The sequence below is a fragment of the Canis lupus genome, chromosome 11 (assembly GCF_048164855.1).
Source record: "Canis lupus baileyi chromosome 11, mCanLup2.hap1, whole genome shotgun sequence".
In the NCBI taxonomy this organism is placed as follows: domain Eukaryota; kingdom Metazoa; phylum Chordata; class Mammalia; order Carnivora; family Canidae; genus Canis; species Canis lupus.
Window position 1 is genome coordinate 64,162,592 of NC_132848.1, and position 16,552 is coordinate 64,179,143.

General features: G+C 34.3%; 1 protein-coding gene across 3 annotated transcripts in view; it reads right to left on the minus strand.

The window, feature by feature from the left end:
• Window positions 1–16,552, minus strand: part of USP34 (ubiquitin specific peptidase 34) — a 244,806-nt gene that overhangs the window by 46,163 nt on the left and 182,091 nt on the right. For 2 of the 3 annotated variants that reach the window (XM_072768504.1, XM_072768507.1), the window contains exons 42-51: window positions 15,418–15,601; window positions 14,794–14,957; window positions 11,447–11,512; window positions 9,549–9,695; window positions 9,409–9,465; window positions 9,237–9,314; window positions 8,729–8,823; window positions 4,661–4,833; window positions 3,109–3,262; window positions 1,708–1,786 (exon numbers count right to left, since the gene is read on the minus strand). In XM_072768504.1, the coding sequence (XP_072624605.1) occupies window positions 1,708–1,786; window positions 3,109–3,262; window positions 4,661–4,833; window positions 8,729–8,823; window positions 9,237–9,314; window positions 9,409–9,465; window positions 9,549–9,695; window positions 11,447–11,512; window positions 14,794–14,957; window positions 15,418–15,601 (1,197 nt within the window). The remainder of the gene's footprint in view (window positions 1–1,707; window positions 1,787–3,108; window positions 3,263–4,660; window positions 4,834–8,728; window positions 8,824–9,236; window positions 9,315–9,408; window positions 9,466–9,548; window positions 9,696–11,446; window positions 11,513–14,793; window positions 14,958–15,417; window positions 15,602–16,552) is intronic. The other variant, XM_072768505.1, reaches the window with a different exon arrangement.

Below are 16,552 nucleotides of genomic sequence, written 5' to 3' on the forward strand. Positions count from 1 at the left end.
CCCTTGAATAACACAGGTCCACTTAAAGGCAGATTTTTTCCCCCAATAAATATGAGAGTACTATAAATGTATTTTCCTTTTGATTTTAAAAGATTTATTTATTTTAGAGAGGTGAGTAGGAAGAAAGGCAGAGGGAGAAGAGGGAGAGAATCTCAAGCAGACTCCCAGATGAGCAGAGCCCTATGTGGTGCTTGCTCTCACGACCCTGAGCCAAAATCAAGAGTTAGATGCCCATCCGACTGAGCCATCCAGTCGTCCCTCCTTATGATTTTCTTAGTAACATTTTTTTCTCTAGTTTTATTGTAAGAATACAATATAGTGTAACATATAAGATACGTATGAGTGTTCAAAATAATTGTGTGTGTTCATGTTATCAATAAGACTTCTGATCAATAGACAAAAGTTATACTCATATTTTCAACTGTGTAGGGGCCTGGCACCTTTAACTCCTACATTGTTTAAGGGTCAACTGTACCTAAAAACAAAGATTCAAAACATTTTTAAAGATACTTTACCATAAAACATATAAAGTATAATAAAATATACTTGCAATTTAAGAACTTTTAAGAGAAGAGCTTTGCAAAGTTTACTTGTTTACTTTTTTTTTTTAAGATTTTATTTATTTATTCATGAGAAACAGAGAGAGAGAGAGAGAGAGAGAGAGAGAGGCAGAGACACAGGCAGAGGGAGAAGCAGGCTCCATGCAGGGAGCCCAACGTGGGACTTGATCCCGGGTCTCCAGGATCATGCTCTGGGCTGAAGGCAGCGCTAAGCTAAGCCATCCGGGCTGCCCTTTTTTACTTTTTTTTTTCCTTTTGAGGAACTATCCTAGGAATAATATCTAGAGATACAATCACTTTAATTATGGCACATCAGCAACTTATTCATTACTTCCTTCTACCCATTTTTGAAGTGTTAGCAATTTGCCTACTTCTTTTCTATTCAAAGTAGTACATAAAAGCACCAAAGAGCAATAAGGAAGGTCTTTATTAAAATCCACAATGTGAACAGTGATTTCACAATAGACATGGTTATTAAAATGAAAAATTTTACTTGGGCTTACCTGTGAAATGGAAATGACTAATGCTTGACTTATGAGAATCAAAACAGTATTTTAAAACTGTTCTCAGAACATTGGTCTTGGCTAAAATGCCTATGAAGTGCAGTTACGTTGTTATTATAATACTACTACTCAAACCTAATTGTCTTTTTCATGTCTTAGGGCTAATTATATAACAGATAAGATAGTCTCTGTATATCCTGTCAATAGTCGTAACCAGATTGATGCTATTATTTTGGGGGGGAAAAAAGCACTGAAAGAGTAATTCTTTGAAGTTCAGCTTGAGTCAATTTCTTCAACAAAGATTTTTCATATCAACTCAATAGAGTAACTTCTTTTTGCTTGAATCCCATTCAAGTGGACAACTTTTACCATGTTTCATGGCAATGCCATTCAGTTCCTATCCTATTTTCAATTTTAAGTTTTAACCTTTTTAATCAGTTGAAGGCAGAAATTATAATTTAAAAAGAATTTCCCAGTGTCTGGCATATATGCCAAACAGACTAGACATCTAATAAATAACTGAATAAATTTAGATTTAATCATAGCAATTAAAAGAAAGTTATGTAGTTCTGCCACTGGATTTTATGATACTGCACATCACTTGGAAAGTCACAAACCATTTATAACTTCTGAATAAAACTTACTGTCATCTCTCCACCAAAACATTCAGAGGCCAGCTGAGCAGAATCAAAAGGTTTTACCTCAGCATCATTAAAAAGATACCTAAAACAGAGCACATAGTGTCGATCAACTACATACATACCAAGTACCTGATCAAGTATATACATGCTATTATGCTTATTATAAAAATATATTACATAATGACAAAATTATAAAACTTGAGCAAACTATTTTTAATGAGGTAAATAAACTCTAAGTTCTTATTTTGACAACACTAATCTATTAGAAACTGGGAATATAATTTTACTAATTGTAACTGCCCTAAAATCTGATAAATCCATTTATAAACTAGGAGTACCAGAAGAATTCATGAAAACAAAGAAATAGTTTGCATAAACATAACATGTACAGCTATTGGACAGAAAAGATTAAGAGATGGAAGAACTTCCAAAGATAAAGATACCATCTCAACATTTATGATCAAAATAGATTCAAAATAGATTTATGGAATTTTATTCAAATGGACACAAGGTAAGACACCATGGACATGTTGGCTTAAAGAGTTCAATGCAACTATTCTGTGAAATGGAAATCCATTTACCAATGTACGTTTTATTCAAAGCAATATCCCTAACACTTTTAGAACAATGCCTACCATAGATACATAGTTTCTATACGTGATACTCTACCTAACAACATCTGAAGACTAAAAAACAGCTATTAAGCACTGATGCAATGACTTACAAACATTACCTTGATAAAAGATGATAAAAGAATGTTCAGGTTGGAAAGGGAAAAGTAAGGCGGAGAGAGTGGAGCACGCAAGTAACTTCAAATTGTCATATACAAGAACCTCAAACCACCCTATAGTGGTTAGAGTTGCTCAGTAAGCAGCTCTTGAATGAGTGAGCAAAGAAAAGATTTGGAAGGTGCAATATTGTCTATGAATCTAAAGTTGAGTGCAAAACTTTGTTTCATTTTTCTTAGGAAAACATTCATCAAATACTCAAAAGAAATGTAAGAATAACTGATTTCTACTGTCTAATGAAAGTCAGTATCCTTTAAAAACTGCCTCCTTTTCTAATTTTATTTTTTTAAGATATTTTATTTATTTATTCATGAGACAGAGAGAAAGAGAGAGAGAGAGAGAGAAAGAGAGAGAGACGCTTGGGAACACAGGCAGAGGGAGAAGCAGGCTCCATGCAGGGAGCTCGACATGGGATTCGATCCTGGGTCTCCAGGATCTAGGATCACATCCTGGGCTGAAGGCGGCGCTAAACCACTGAGCCACCCAGGCTGCCTGAGAAAGTTTTTAGAGAAATAAAATCAGAAAACATATCTAAAGCAAAAACAACAATAAATTTATACTCTAAAAACAGGAAAAAAAGTTTTTCAATCCCAAGAACAAAATACTTAAAACTTACCATTTGTTGTTTTTATAAGCATGTGGATTGACTATATCTCTGATGAAGCTATAATAGTGCCCACCATCTGCCGTTCCTGTGTGAACAGTCACTCCTATTAAATCATACTCATAGCTTTCTGTGTCTTTTGAATGATCGCTGACTTCCTTAAAACCTGAAATAAATACATAAAATAATGGTAATAATTTTGAAAACTGCACAGTAACATCTTTGACTCACTTTACTATTTAACATTTTTTTCTTACAGAAACAGGCACAGACATTATATAACAGGTACAAAACAACTCCATCTGCTAGTCATTCCTCACTGATAACCTACAATTTTAAGTGCATTTAAACAAATCATTTGGAAAAACAACCATGTGCAGTAAATATAAAATAAGCTCTTTTTGTTTAATCTTATTCTTATTAAAATAGTACAAAACTTTTTATTCAAGTTTATCTTATTAGGAGCAGGCAGATACAAGATCCAGAAACGTGTTAAGATACTCATGCCCTTTAATCTCAGGTTAAGAAAATGGAGCACTATGCAGGTAGCATGCTTGCAATTGTTTGTTTATAGAAATATTCTGTATTAGGAGACAGAAACAAAATAAAAGACCTTCCTGTCCCCAAATATTTAAATTTGAAAGATATAAAAGATACTAAGGAAAAATTACAGAATGATCTGTAAGTTTGAAGATTTATGACTTAGATCTATATTTCTAGCATCATATACAAAGGATGGCATAATCAGAAAGAACTAAGTGAAAGCTGATTAGGTTAACTAGAGTGCACTCTAAACTGGAAAGTGACAACTGAGGAGAGAAGGAAACAGCTGACAGCGTCTGAGTAGTGACTAAGTTCAAATATGCTAGGATCTGACTCTGAATGTGTAACTTATGGCCTAAAAAAATCCTTCATCTTGGCATGAACTTCTGCTACTTCTACACAAGGTAGCATCATGAAGAATACCAGAAAGCATAATAACTGGACAGTCTTGCTGGAATTTTATAAATTATTTGAGAAGAGTTCTAAAAAGTAGGGTGTATATAAACAATGCCTACTTCTTAACTTTGCCTATATTTTCAAAGTTATCATCTTCTACAAACAAAATGATTTGGCCACTACCTTTTGCCCATCTCATCAACTCTACCCCCACCTCCTACCCACCTAAAGAAATTAGCCATTCCTCTCAATCTATTCCTTACTCAAGCTCTGCTTCAATGATGCCCCTAGATTTGTGATATACTTACCATCCAATCTAATGACATACATCCTGTTTGTAATTCCTTGTTCAATAAAACTTGCCTAATTAGACTTAAGTTCTGTGAGATAAGGAACCATTTTTTATGTTGTTCATTGCCATGTCCCTAATGCCTAGAAGAGTGCCTAGAACATAGTTCTATAAATGCTAAATATCTACTAATGAAATGACGGAACGTGCCATACTGTATTTAAATACATTCTCCTTTCTAAAATTCAAATTCATTTTATTAAATGTATAGCTGGTTATTTCATAATTATGACTGTCTAATAATACAGGCAAGAGAATGAGATAAAAAAAAATTACCTTCTTTCCTATCACTCTTTCCCATTAGAAAATCTTCTGTATAGGGTGTCATATCCAAACGTAATGGGAAGGAAAAGTGTGTGTTCACTTTCTCTTTCATCATTGTTACCATATTAAATGTATACCTCATAGTATTAAAACTCAGAATGCGAGGCAATTTCTTAAAACACGCCCTGAAAGACAGGAAAAAAACAAAACAAAACAAAACAAAAAACACCTTAAAAATCTCTTCTAAAAGTACTTTATCTGGTGTCACTTACATTTATACTATATGTATTTCAGTATTCAACTCAGAGTAAATAATAAATAGTATTTTAAGTCATGCTCTTATTAAATACATCTATACCTATATCTACCTCTTACATGTCTTTTTTCATTCTGAAAGGGTTTTCCTGTGTCTAAGTATGAAAAATATAAATTTACAGTATGCTGTGGTAAATTCCATGAAGATATATATGTAAAGGTGCTATGGAAGCATAAACTTCAAAGGTAAGGGTGATGTCTTTGGTTCAAAATTTTCTTTTCCATCTTAAATAGGAATTGAATTATTTTTATAAGTTAGAATTGCAAAGTTTACTTGTATCATTTACCAGATGTATGATCCTCAACAAGTACTTAACTTCTGAGCCTAATTCCTTTTTTTTTTTTTTTTAAGATCTTTATTTATTTATTTGAGAGACAAACACAGAGAGAGGGAGGGAGGGAGAACAAGTGGGGGACATAAGCAGAAGGAGAAGAAGGCTCCTTGCTGAGCAGGGAGCCCGATGTAGCGCTTGATCTCAGGACCCCAAGATCACGACTTTAAGGTAGATGCTTAACCGACTGAGCCACTCAGGTGTCCCCCCTCTGAGTTTAAATCCTAATTTGGAGATTTATAAAATGGAGATTTAAGTGCCTACTCCCTCCTACTTTTAGAATACTGCCTGGCAAATAACATTCAATAAATATTGCTTGATATTACAACAATAGCAGCAGCAAGATACCTAAATCTTACGGCATAACAAATACTGCTTGAAGTTCAAATTATTTTAAGATTTTTATTTATTTATTCATGAGAGATACAGAGAGAGAGGGGCAGGGAGAGAAGCAGGCTCCCTGCGAGAAGCCTGATGTGGGACTTGATCCCAGGACCCAGAGTAATGACCCGAGCCAAAGGCAGATGCTCAACTACTGAGCCACCCAGGGGCCCTGCTAGTTCAAATTAAACCAAAATTTTAGTTTAAACATATACAGAAGTTTGGATTCATGAAAAATATGAATTTGATTTCTTCAAATTCTTCACTCAACTTAAGATTCTAGAGATTTTGAAATCTTAGAATTTAAAGAGAATCTCTTTAAGAGAGCTTAGTTTAAAAAAAAATTAGGAGGGCAGCCCGGGTGGCTCGGCAGTTTAGCGCCGCCTACAGCTCAGGGTGTGATCCTGGAGACCTGGGATCGAGTCCCACGTTGGGCTCCCTGCATGGAGCCTGCTTCTCCCTCTGCCTGTGTCTCTGCCTCTCTCTCTCTCTCTCTCTCTCTCTCATTAATAAATAAAATCTTAAAAAATATTAAAAAAAATAAAAAATAAAAAAATAAGGAATTTAAAGAGATAAAGAAGGTAGGGAAAGCATTTCACAAGCAGAGAAATTAAGTCTAAAAATCCATCATTACCGATTATTTGGGAGACTGGCAAAATATGCTGTTATGTAAGTACAAAGGACTCAAATGATGAAGGGCCTTCTGTGCAATATCAGTGTATGAACTGCATCCTGAGTTAAGTCACTAAAGGACCTATGGTGGTCCATGAAACCATGCAAGATTTAGAGGATAAATGATGTAATGGAACTAAAGAGACGAGAGTTATGTTACAGACTTATTTAATCTATAACACAGAAGTCACGGTTGAACAAAGCACAACATTCTGATTCAGCTCAGTTGAATTAAGAATCTTAAGATTGATGTTATGGTGGTAGAATTACTCAGTAAAGAATGAATAAACAGAAAAACAGAGGTTTGAAGATAAAGCAAAAGATGATCCTTAAGCTCCTTTCTTTCTGTTGTGACCACTTACTATGTTATCATAGACATTCAAAAGTATGGGGAAAATATAAAAGGACCGAGTAATACTTTGCCTGAAAAATGAGAATATTTCAGAAAACAGCAGAATTGTATTAGCCAAAACAAGGGAGTATCTCACGAAGTAGGAATTTATAAAAAATGACATATTTTCAGAAGCTTATTTCTTTCAACTAAAAAGACATTCTCAAAAGAAAATGCCAGAGTTTATTATCTTTTATTGATTCCTCACTATTCCCCCCTCCACAGTAACAAACCTTGTGTCTTAACTCATACCCTAACCCTAACCCTAATTCTCATTGGATGAGCCTGTCTTATCCCTGTAACTGCTTGCACAGTTATGCTTTCACTTAAGTATGTCTACCGTGTAACTTTTCTCTCTTGCAACCAACTTGACATCTGGAGACTGAGAAAAAGACTAGTATTCCTATCAGTGCAGATTTCCCTGGAAAAATCTTCTATTAAGTATTTTAAGACCTGGCTTTTCATTTTCTGTCTTCCAACATGCTTAGATCTATCCAGAAAAGTCCTGCTTGATCCTTAAGCCCTTTCTAGGTTCCATTTTCCTTATTGTTTTTTTATTGCCAAACTTCTAAAGTTAATGATCTAAACTTGAGGCCTATACCCTAACAACGCTTCTATTGCTACAACCTGAAAAAACATTCCACAAAACTCTTTTTGCAAAACCCAATGCTTTTTCTCAGCTGTCATTTTCCCTCTTTTTTGTGGACTTCGTCAATTGAATACCCTCTTCGGGAGATGCTCTTCCTAATTTCTACATTACCATCCTATGATGGTAATGATTTTCTTTCTTTCCTACCTTCAATTGTCACTTTTTCTTTCTTTCCTACTTTCAATTCTGTCACTTTTTCTTTCTTTCCTACCTTCAATTCTGTCACTTTTTCTTCTGCACTTTTAGGTTGACTTAAGTCTCATAATCAGCCCTTTACAACGGTTATGTTCTTTCTCAGGCAGATATTCAAATGGTGTCAACCAATTATGCAAATAATCCCAAAATCTAGATTTTTTTAAAAGATTTTATTTATTTATTCATGGGAATACACGGGGGGGGGGGGGAGAGAGAGGCAGAGACACAGGCAGAGGGAGAAGCAGGCTCCATGCAGGGAGCCCAACGTGGGACTCGATCCCGGGTCTCCAGGATCACACCCTGAGCTGTAGGCGGCGCTAAACCGCTGAGCCACCGGGGCTGCCCCCAAAATCTAGATGTTAATCATCTTATGTCATTGTGTATTACCAATCAATCATATTTTCTATTACTGGTTAATGCAGGCTTCTTGCACATACAAGGTCATTTCTATTTCTCTGCCTTTGTTCCTAATAACTGCATATGATGCTCCCTTCTTAATCCAATTTCTACTTGCCATTCAACATTCAGTTATAGAATTGAAACCTCTTTACTCAACTACTCTGTCCTAAACTGGCCATCTTATGGTTGGCTCTTAAGAAAAAAAATATCCCACTTCAGAGAAGGATCTCTCCAGTTCATGAGGAGACCTTTTATCATGATTCACTAAGTGCACAGCAAAGGGCTAAAGCAATCAGACCTTGGTAAATATTACCTTGGTAAATAATTAAAAGGACACAAAAATTTGGAAAAATTTAAAGAACTTCAAAGTATACTTGAATAATTGAATGAAATGTTGCCATACAATAATAAGCTTCAGGGCACCTGGGTGGTTCAGTCAGTAAAGCAACTGACTCTTGATTTCAGCTCATGATCTAGTTGGGGGAATTGAGCCCCTCATCAGGCTCTGTGCTCAGTGTGGAGTCCGCTTGAGATTCTGTCTCTCCCTCTGCCTCCCACCCTTCCCCTGCTTGCACTCAATATAAATAAAATCTTTAAAAATAAAAAAAAAAAAAGCATAAGCTCCAAGCAGCTGATCCTAACCTTAATCACATAATTTTTAATAAAAGTTTAACATGAATTCATTGTATTTTACTTCCATTTGACGATGTATCAAAATGGTAAATATTACATTTCAAAAAGCGTACCTTTTTTCAGCTCGTACTTTTTTCCCACAATGAGAACAAGTATACATGTTGTCACCTTCTAAAGTGTCTTTAATAGTTACTTCATCAAGAGATTCCTGTGTATTAAATCAGATTTTAAAGTTTCATATTATTGTTTACAGTAGGCAAAATTACGAAAAGTAGTAATTATCATTTGGGCAGGATGCACAGAGGAAAAGAAACTTTTTAATAACAAAATTCTAAATTTTAGCACGAAAAAAATCCCCCCCAAAACTGACAAGATGCTCCATGAATTTTACTAAATTTTTCAAAAGTACAATTTTTCAAAAAATAAAAATTGTACTAAACATTTCAACTTAGGGGGAAAAATCAGCTTTGTGGTCTACTTTTAATTCTTATTTGATCTGCATAGCTAGAAGAATAGATGAAAACATGAAAGTTAATTTTCTATTGAGATGACAAACAAAACTGCCGTATACAAGTATCTAGAAGCAGAAACAGTCTAAACAACATATACAATGTTACTTACATAAATGTTCTTCATATCAGCCACTTGGCACCTCACAGTATAAAACTCTTCAGCAGTCTGACTAACATGTTCACAATCCTGGTCAATCAACAATCAAATATCAGTAATTTATTATAATAAGCTAAAATATACATTAAGATTTCCAAAAGTAAAGAATAGATACAATACTTACCAAGGACACAACATTGTTTGTAATTACACCTCCAAACAAACTTTTGACGGTATTTTTCTTTAAAAACAAACAAAAGTGAGTAATTAAAATTGGGCAGGTCTGTACGGATTTCAAACTAACATCAGTATTCTGGTACTAACCAGTTCTGGAGACATTTCTTCAATTTTAGTAATGAGATCAGTAAAAAATTCGGTCATATCTTTTTGCTCCCCAGTATTCAGAGGCTGCTTATCCATGGTGTATGTTTTACAAAAGGGTCTAGGATTATATGCTTTGCATTCACTCTCCTGCAAAGGAAAAGGGGGAGAAACAAATCTACGTCTCAAAAAAAAGAACATAATCACAAGGTTCTTGAATAAATAACAAAACAACAAAACAGAGTAAATCTACAAAGCAACCGCTCTTTTCGATTTCATTTTGTATGATTTTCATGGCATTTTCAGTTTAATAGTCTTGGTGCCCAAAGATGCTTAATTATGAAGTCTGTGTTTTTTTAAGTCTAATAATTTCTACGAAGGAGTTTGGGACTCAAGAGATACAGATCTGTACTATCAAACATAAAATACTAATATTTTGTGGGTTAAATAAATTTTCCTACAGACTCAACTTTAGTAGGTATTTATTTATTTATTTATTTATTTATTTATTTATTTATTTTTAATTCATTTGAGGGGGAGAGAGTGCACAAGTGGAGAGCACCAGCAGGCAGGGAGGGTCAGAGGGAGAGGGAGAAGCAGACTCTCTGCTGAGCAGGGTGCCTAACGTGGGGCTCAATCCTAGAACCCCAGGATCATGAGCTGAAGGCAGATGCTTAACAAAGTGAGCCACCTGGGTGCACCTGAACTTTAGTAGTTCTTAAGAATAGTTTAAAACACTCTTCTGTTTTGTCAGTTCAGATGGCATGTTCCAACTGTGTTAAATGGAGATTCAAAGCGGGATGAAGAGTGCCTGCGTGACTCAGTCGGTTAAGCATCTGACTCTTGATTTCAAGTTCAGGTCATGATCTCTGAGTTGTGACACTGAGCCCAGATCAGGCTCTGTGCTGGGCATGAAGCCTTCTTAAGATTGTCTCTTTCCCTCTCCCTTTTACTTCTCCCCTCCCCAAAACAACTGGAATCCCTGAATGACTAGTGAATCTTTTCATTTTGTTAAAAACTTCATTTACTGAATCCTTAGTGTCAGAAGTTGAAAAACACAGGAATAAACAATATAATCTCAGTCCTCAGGATTCTAACAGGCAAGAGTAGCAACTTTCACTACAAGTGGCAGGTATGAGACAGAGTTGTAGAATTAGTTTTCTTAGAGGAGCTGAAAAACAAGTTGATTTGGGAAAGATGACAATAAGAAGAAAAGGGAGAAAAGTGCTAAGGAAAGAGTGCTGCAGGTAGAAGGAACAGCATAAACAGCTGCACAAGTGATGAAGCAACAGTCATGATGGGCTTCCAAGAAAGGATACCTGCTACGGGATGAGGCTGGTATAGGAAGGAGTAAGAGAAGAGGTTGAAGGGGAACCTGGCTGCCTTAGTCTCGGGGCTGTGGGCTTGAGCCCCACATTAGGTACTGAGAAAACTTAAAAAAAGGGAGGGGGGGTTAAACAAAAGGGGCAAAATCAGAAGATATGTGCCATGCTGATCAAACTGAATACTATTTTGTTCGTAGTAAAAAATTACTGAAGTGTTTTAAGCAGGGGAATAATATTGTAAGATTTGTTAATTTTTAAAGATTGATTACTTTTATAGTTTTGGGGGTGGGAATTAAGAGGAACAAAGAGAAATCAATCAGAAAACTCTACGGGGGGATGGAGGGGAAGGGACCAGATACAAAAAGTTCTTTAAAGGACAAATTAACAGTCATCACAACGGTGACTGACATACGACTACTAAAAGTCACTTTGACAACACCAATAACTGACAAATTTAATTTGAAAAATAAGAGTACATAGTTAAGGGCAAATCTAATACAAATGAACTTCATTTAATGTCTGCAGCTTATATAGGTTATAGCTAATTAGTTTTCCATATATAGTTGTCAAACATACCATTAAATATGTAAACATTTTTTGAAGCTCCAGAAGAGTGGTCTTGTGCTTCATATCTTCTGAATACTGGAAATTAAGAGAAATGTTCCATTATAACATACTGATGGTAGCAAATAAGACATTCTAATGAAGAAAGTGTTAAAATGTGCTTAATACCGTATCTGTTTTCATTCTTTTAGCTCTATGTAGAAAAAGTCTATTCAATTTAGCATTTTAAAAATTAAAATATTTTGATATAAATATAGCCATCACTATTATAAAGAAAACTGAATAAAGAAATCTTTTTAAAAAATTGCTTTCAGATCAAAGCTCATTTGGTGCAATACTGTTTTCACAAATTAGTAACTGTGCAAAGAACAGAAAACATCATATGTGTGCAATAAAGATATTTTCTACAAATAAATTCATACATTAAGAAAATTGTTATAATAATAAATGACATCTCTCCATCACCTAGTCATACCTTTATTTTTTTCTATAACAGTAGTATATCCTTAATACTGCAGAAAAATTACTGGCCAAGATGCCTGAAAACCCCAAATATTCAAATATCATTAACTGAGATTTAGGTATCTAACTAGATCCATTCACTAGAGGCTTAGTCATGAACACCACCTTACAGGCACTTATTAGATATAGTCCAGCTCATCCAAATATTTAAAAAAAAAAAACTATGAAATACGACCCTCACTACAAACTACTACCTGTCAAAATTGTGAATAAGCTCTGATAGTCTCATGGAATAATAAACTTCTCTATGCCAGAAGTATTACAGTAGTGTCAATTTTGTGAGGAGTGTTCAGTAATGTGGTCTGCTATTTAAGAGCTTATAATCCAACTGAGGACATAAGGACACTGAAATAGGAATCTATTCAACATATCATATAATTTTGCAGTAACTATATTATGTACAACAGGAACTGAGTAAAAGTAATCAACAAAATTGAGAAAACAACTGTAGTAATATTTCCGAAATATGGGAGGCTTAATACTCCATGAGATTAGAGTAAAAGTCACACAAAACATTTTCCAACACGTAATAGAACTGATACATGTAAACTATACATATAAAACAAAAATGCTCAGGAATAAAGACCTGGATTTATATTTTCATTGCTAGAGAATGAGTTGTTGGCTGAAGAACAGAAGTGACTGAGTTCTAAATTAAGAAAAAGAATGTTTTATTTTACTTAATGTATAAGTTCCAAATATATACTCCACATATGTATTTTCTACTTAAAGAAATACATGTTTGCATCCATTAGGATGGCTATTGTCAAAAAACAGAAAATAAGTGTCAGCAGGGTTGTGAATAAATTGGTACCTTTGTGCGCTGCTGGCAGGAATGTAAAATGGCATAGGCACTATAGAAAACTGGCATGGTGGGTCTCAAAAATTTAAACACAGAACTCCCATATGATCCAGTAATTCTATTTCTGGGTATATATACAGAAGTGAAAACAAAAACTCAAATGGATACTTGGGACACTCGTGTTCATGGAAGCATTATCTAGAATAACCAAAAGATATAAGCAACCGAGAAGTGTCCAATGACAGATGAATGGATAAATAAAATGTGGAACAGATCATATAATGGAATATTATTCAGCCTTTAAAAAGGAAGGAAATTCTGATACGTGCCACAAGGATGAACCCCGAAGACACTATGCTAAGATTGTAGGATTCCACTTAAAAATGAGGTACCTAGCATAGTCAAAATCATGCAGACAAGTAGTAGAACGTAGTTGCATGAGGTTTGGGGGAATGGAGAATAGGAAGTATTTCATGGGTACAGTTTCAGTTGGGGGAAGTGAAAACATTTTTGAGATTGATGGTAATGTGTCAGTGTATTAACTACCACAGAACTATACACTTATACACAGTTAAGATGGTTAATTCTAAAAAAAAAAAAAAAAAAAAAAAAAAAAGAAGATGGTTGGGTATATTTTACCACAATTAAAATACACGCAGCTTCTTTTAAATTTTCTATGAACATCAGAAAAGGAAATAAAAATAACTAATGTATTCAAGTAAATAATCAAGTGTGCATTTGACTAGAGTACTTTCCAAAGTCATGTCAAATTCTATTCTGTTAAGAATTTTTATGTAGAGACAAGTCTAAATTTAGTTTCTAACAAAAAATACTGTTTATGAAACCTACTCCTTATTAGCACATTTAATTGTTTTTTCTGGTGCTACATTTTAATTTCTGAAAATGCTAATGGCTAAACAGTGATCACTGATATTTAGAAAAGAAATCACGAAGTATGGCCATGTTAGCAGCTAGCCAGAAAAAACAAATCACTAAAACTATGCCTCTCTGATCATCCCTAGTTGTATAAAATTAAGAAGATGGGGCCACAAATCTAGACACAAAAATTTCCATATGCTAAATGAATCAGTTATTCAACTATTTCTAAGCATAATCAGTCTCAGAAGATAAACTTAAAAATATTAATATAACTATATTGTAACTTGGAGATTCAATTTGAAGCCTACCTTAAACATATTAAAGATTCATTGAAAATACATAAAGAGTTGCAATACTTTTGGTGGGGGGGGGGGAAGGGTGGGGGAAGGGAGTTAGGACATCAAGATGACATGATGGAGGAAAACAAAAACCCAAGTTCAAGCATAAAGTAAGTTTGCCAAGAAATTATAAAAGCAGTGCAGAAAGCAAACTAAAAAATAGTCCTTGGTTAAAAAGAGTATAAACGAGAAACAAGAAAAATAGTATGAAGTAGATCTTACCCAAATAAACTAAGCCCACACTGAAATTTACTTTGGGATAAAAAATAAAACAAGTTATGGGATCGCTGGGTGGCTCAGCAGTTTAGCACCTGCCTTTGGCCCAGGGCGTGATCCTGGAGTCCCAGGATCGAGTCCCACATCGGGCTCCCTGCATGAAGCCTGCTTCTCCCTCTGCCTGTGTTTCTGCCTCTTTCTCTCTCTATATCTCTCATGAATAAATAAATAAAATCTTTAAAAATAAATAAATAAATAAAACAAGTTATGATCCTGGTATATTCTACTTTGTTTTACACTTTGCTTATTTTCTATGTAGGAAAATTTATATTTATTTTTACTGAAAATATCATTTTCATTGTATACACTGAGTGTACATATTCCACAACTGTGTTTTCCTCTGAGAAATAAATTACATTATGTTAGGAGTAACCTATTGAAATGTAAAAATATTTAAGATATTACAAGCTCTGTAATCAAATACTGTCATTTTTTAAATTCATAAATTATTTTCTCAATGTTTTACGTTGAAATAATCAAGATTTATTAACAAAATTTAAAATTCTTTTATAGTTTTAATACTTAATGTGAAGAAAACTTACCTTAGCAGTGAAGACAGCCTGTCTTGCCTCAGGTATCATATAAAGTTGCTGAATAGTAGAAGCCAAGTAACAAGTAGCTCCAAGGTTAGTTAGGCCAACAAATCTACATTCAGCACGAACATCCTCATGGGGCCAGTAGTCCCACTTATAAGGTGCATGGGCTGCTGAAAAAAAAAGGGAGGAAAAGATGCCCCCCCCCCAAACAAACTATGAAACATAATGTATTTTGCTTTTACTAACAGCCACTACTCTCCATTACTTCAGTCAATATACATTAAACATTATATAGGACAACCTAAAACTAATGTAACATATCAATAATATTCAAAAAATAAATTAGTAAGAACACATAGAAAAACTAGTTCATGCTCTAAGATTTCAAAAGACTGCCAAAATTTAATTTTGACACTAAATTATTCAATCAAAAAATTCCAATACTTGGGATACCTAGAAAAAGTCCTTTACACTTTTTTAAAATCAATGTTTACATTTTTAACATCTTGACAATGATAGTTTATAATGTTAAAAGTGTATGAATAGTGAATTCTCTCTTTAAGCCATGCCCTCCAAAATCTCTTTCCTGCTCATAAAATTTAGAAAGATTAAAAGGAAAAGTATGCTTACACTGCATGTGTTGTGCCATAACCCAGTTGTGTATTAGCCTATAGTTCTCAACGGATCCTTTTACCATCTCTACTAACAAATCATAAGCAGCAGCTCTTGAAGAATGTGATTTGCACTTTGGCTGTTGTCTGTCTTTTAGACTAGGCAACAAAAATAGGAGATTGAAGATATCTCTTAAAAATTCCTGGAAAAAGGAGAAAGGCCAAGTACATTATCTAAAATTACATATTAGTTATATTCTAAATATAATGAATATCTTACATAGAGTAAACTATATGACAATCTACAATTTACTTAAAGGCTATTTAAACATTTAGAGCAGCATCATATACAATCATCTGAAAGTCTTCCTAATGTTCATTTCTCTTAAAGAAAACAAAATGGGTAGAGATCACCTTTATTCCTCTTTATCTCTTGATAGATAATAGGTTCATTCTCAATTCCCATCTATAATCCTATTATTTTCTACTCCATTAAGTGACCAAAAGTTTTTGTTAAAGACTCATTACGTCCTATCTTGACTGTCTTTGCTATTTACTTTGGTTTCTCATTTCACTCTCCTAACAGTAACAGCAGCAGTAGCAAAAGCACCACCATACTCTTAATGAAAAGTTATGATGCCAGATAATACCTCAAGGCCCCCATACAAAAAAACAGAGGAGGCTAAGAACCTTGCCTGGAGTCACAGAGTTGGAAGAAGTCAGAGCCAGGATTTCAGACACCAAGCTCCTAATTTCTATCCCAGTGAAGTTCAAACTCAAGTACAAGGTTCTACCATGCTAGATGTATTCTTCTTTAAATTCAATCTACCTGAGAAAGGGTCACCTTTCCCACTTGCTTTTTATTAATTGGTCCTTTGTTACTTTACCAAAGGTAGTTGTTTCTCCCATGCCTCAAATACTACCCTGGTACATTGTTCTGGGGTATAAAACCTCTCAGTGTATTGTGTAGAAAAGAGGTAATATAGTTAAGACTAACATAACATTCTCTTATCCTTAGAATGGCTGGTTTGTAAGGCTGGCTCCTGGTTGTCATGTGAAAATTTGAATGGCAAAAAAAAAAAAAAAAAAAAATTTGAATGGTAAAGAATTTGTTCCTCTGATATAAAACTTTTCCTATGATAAAAATGACTTAT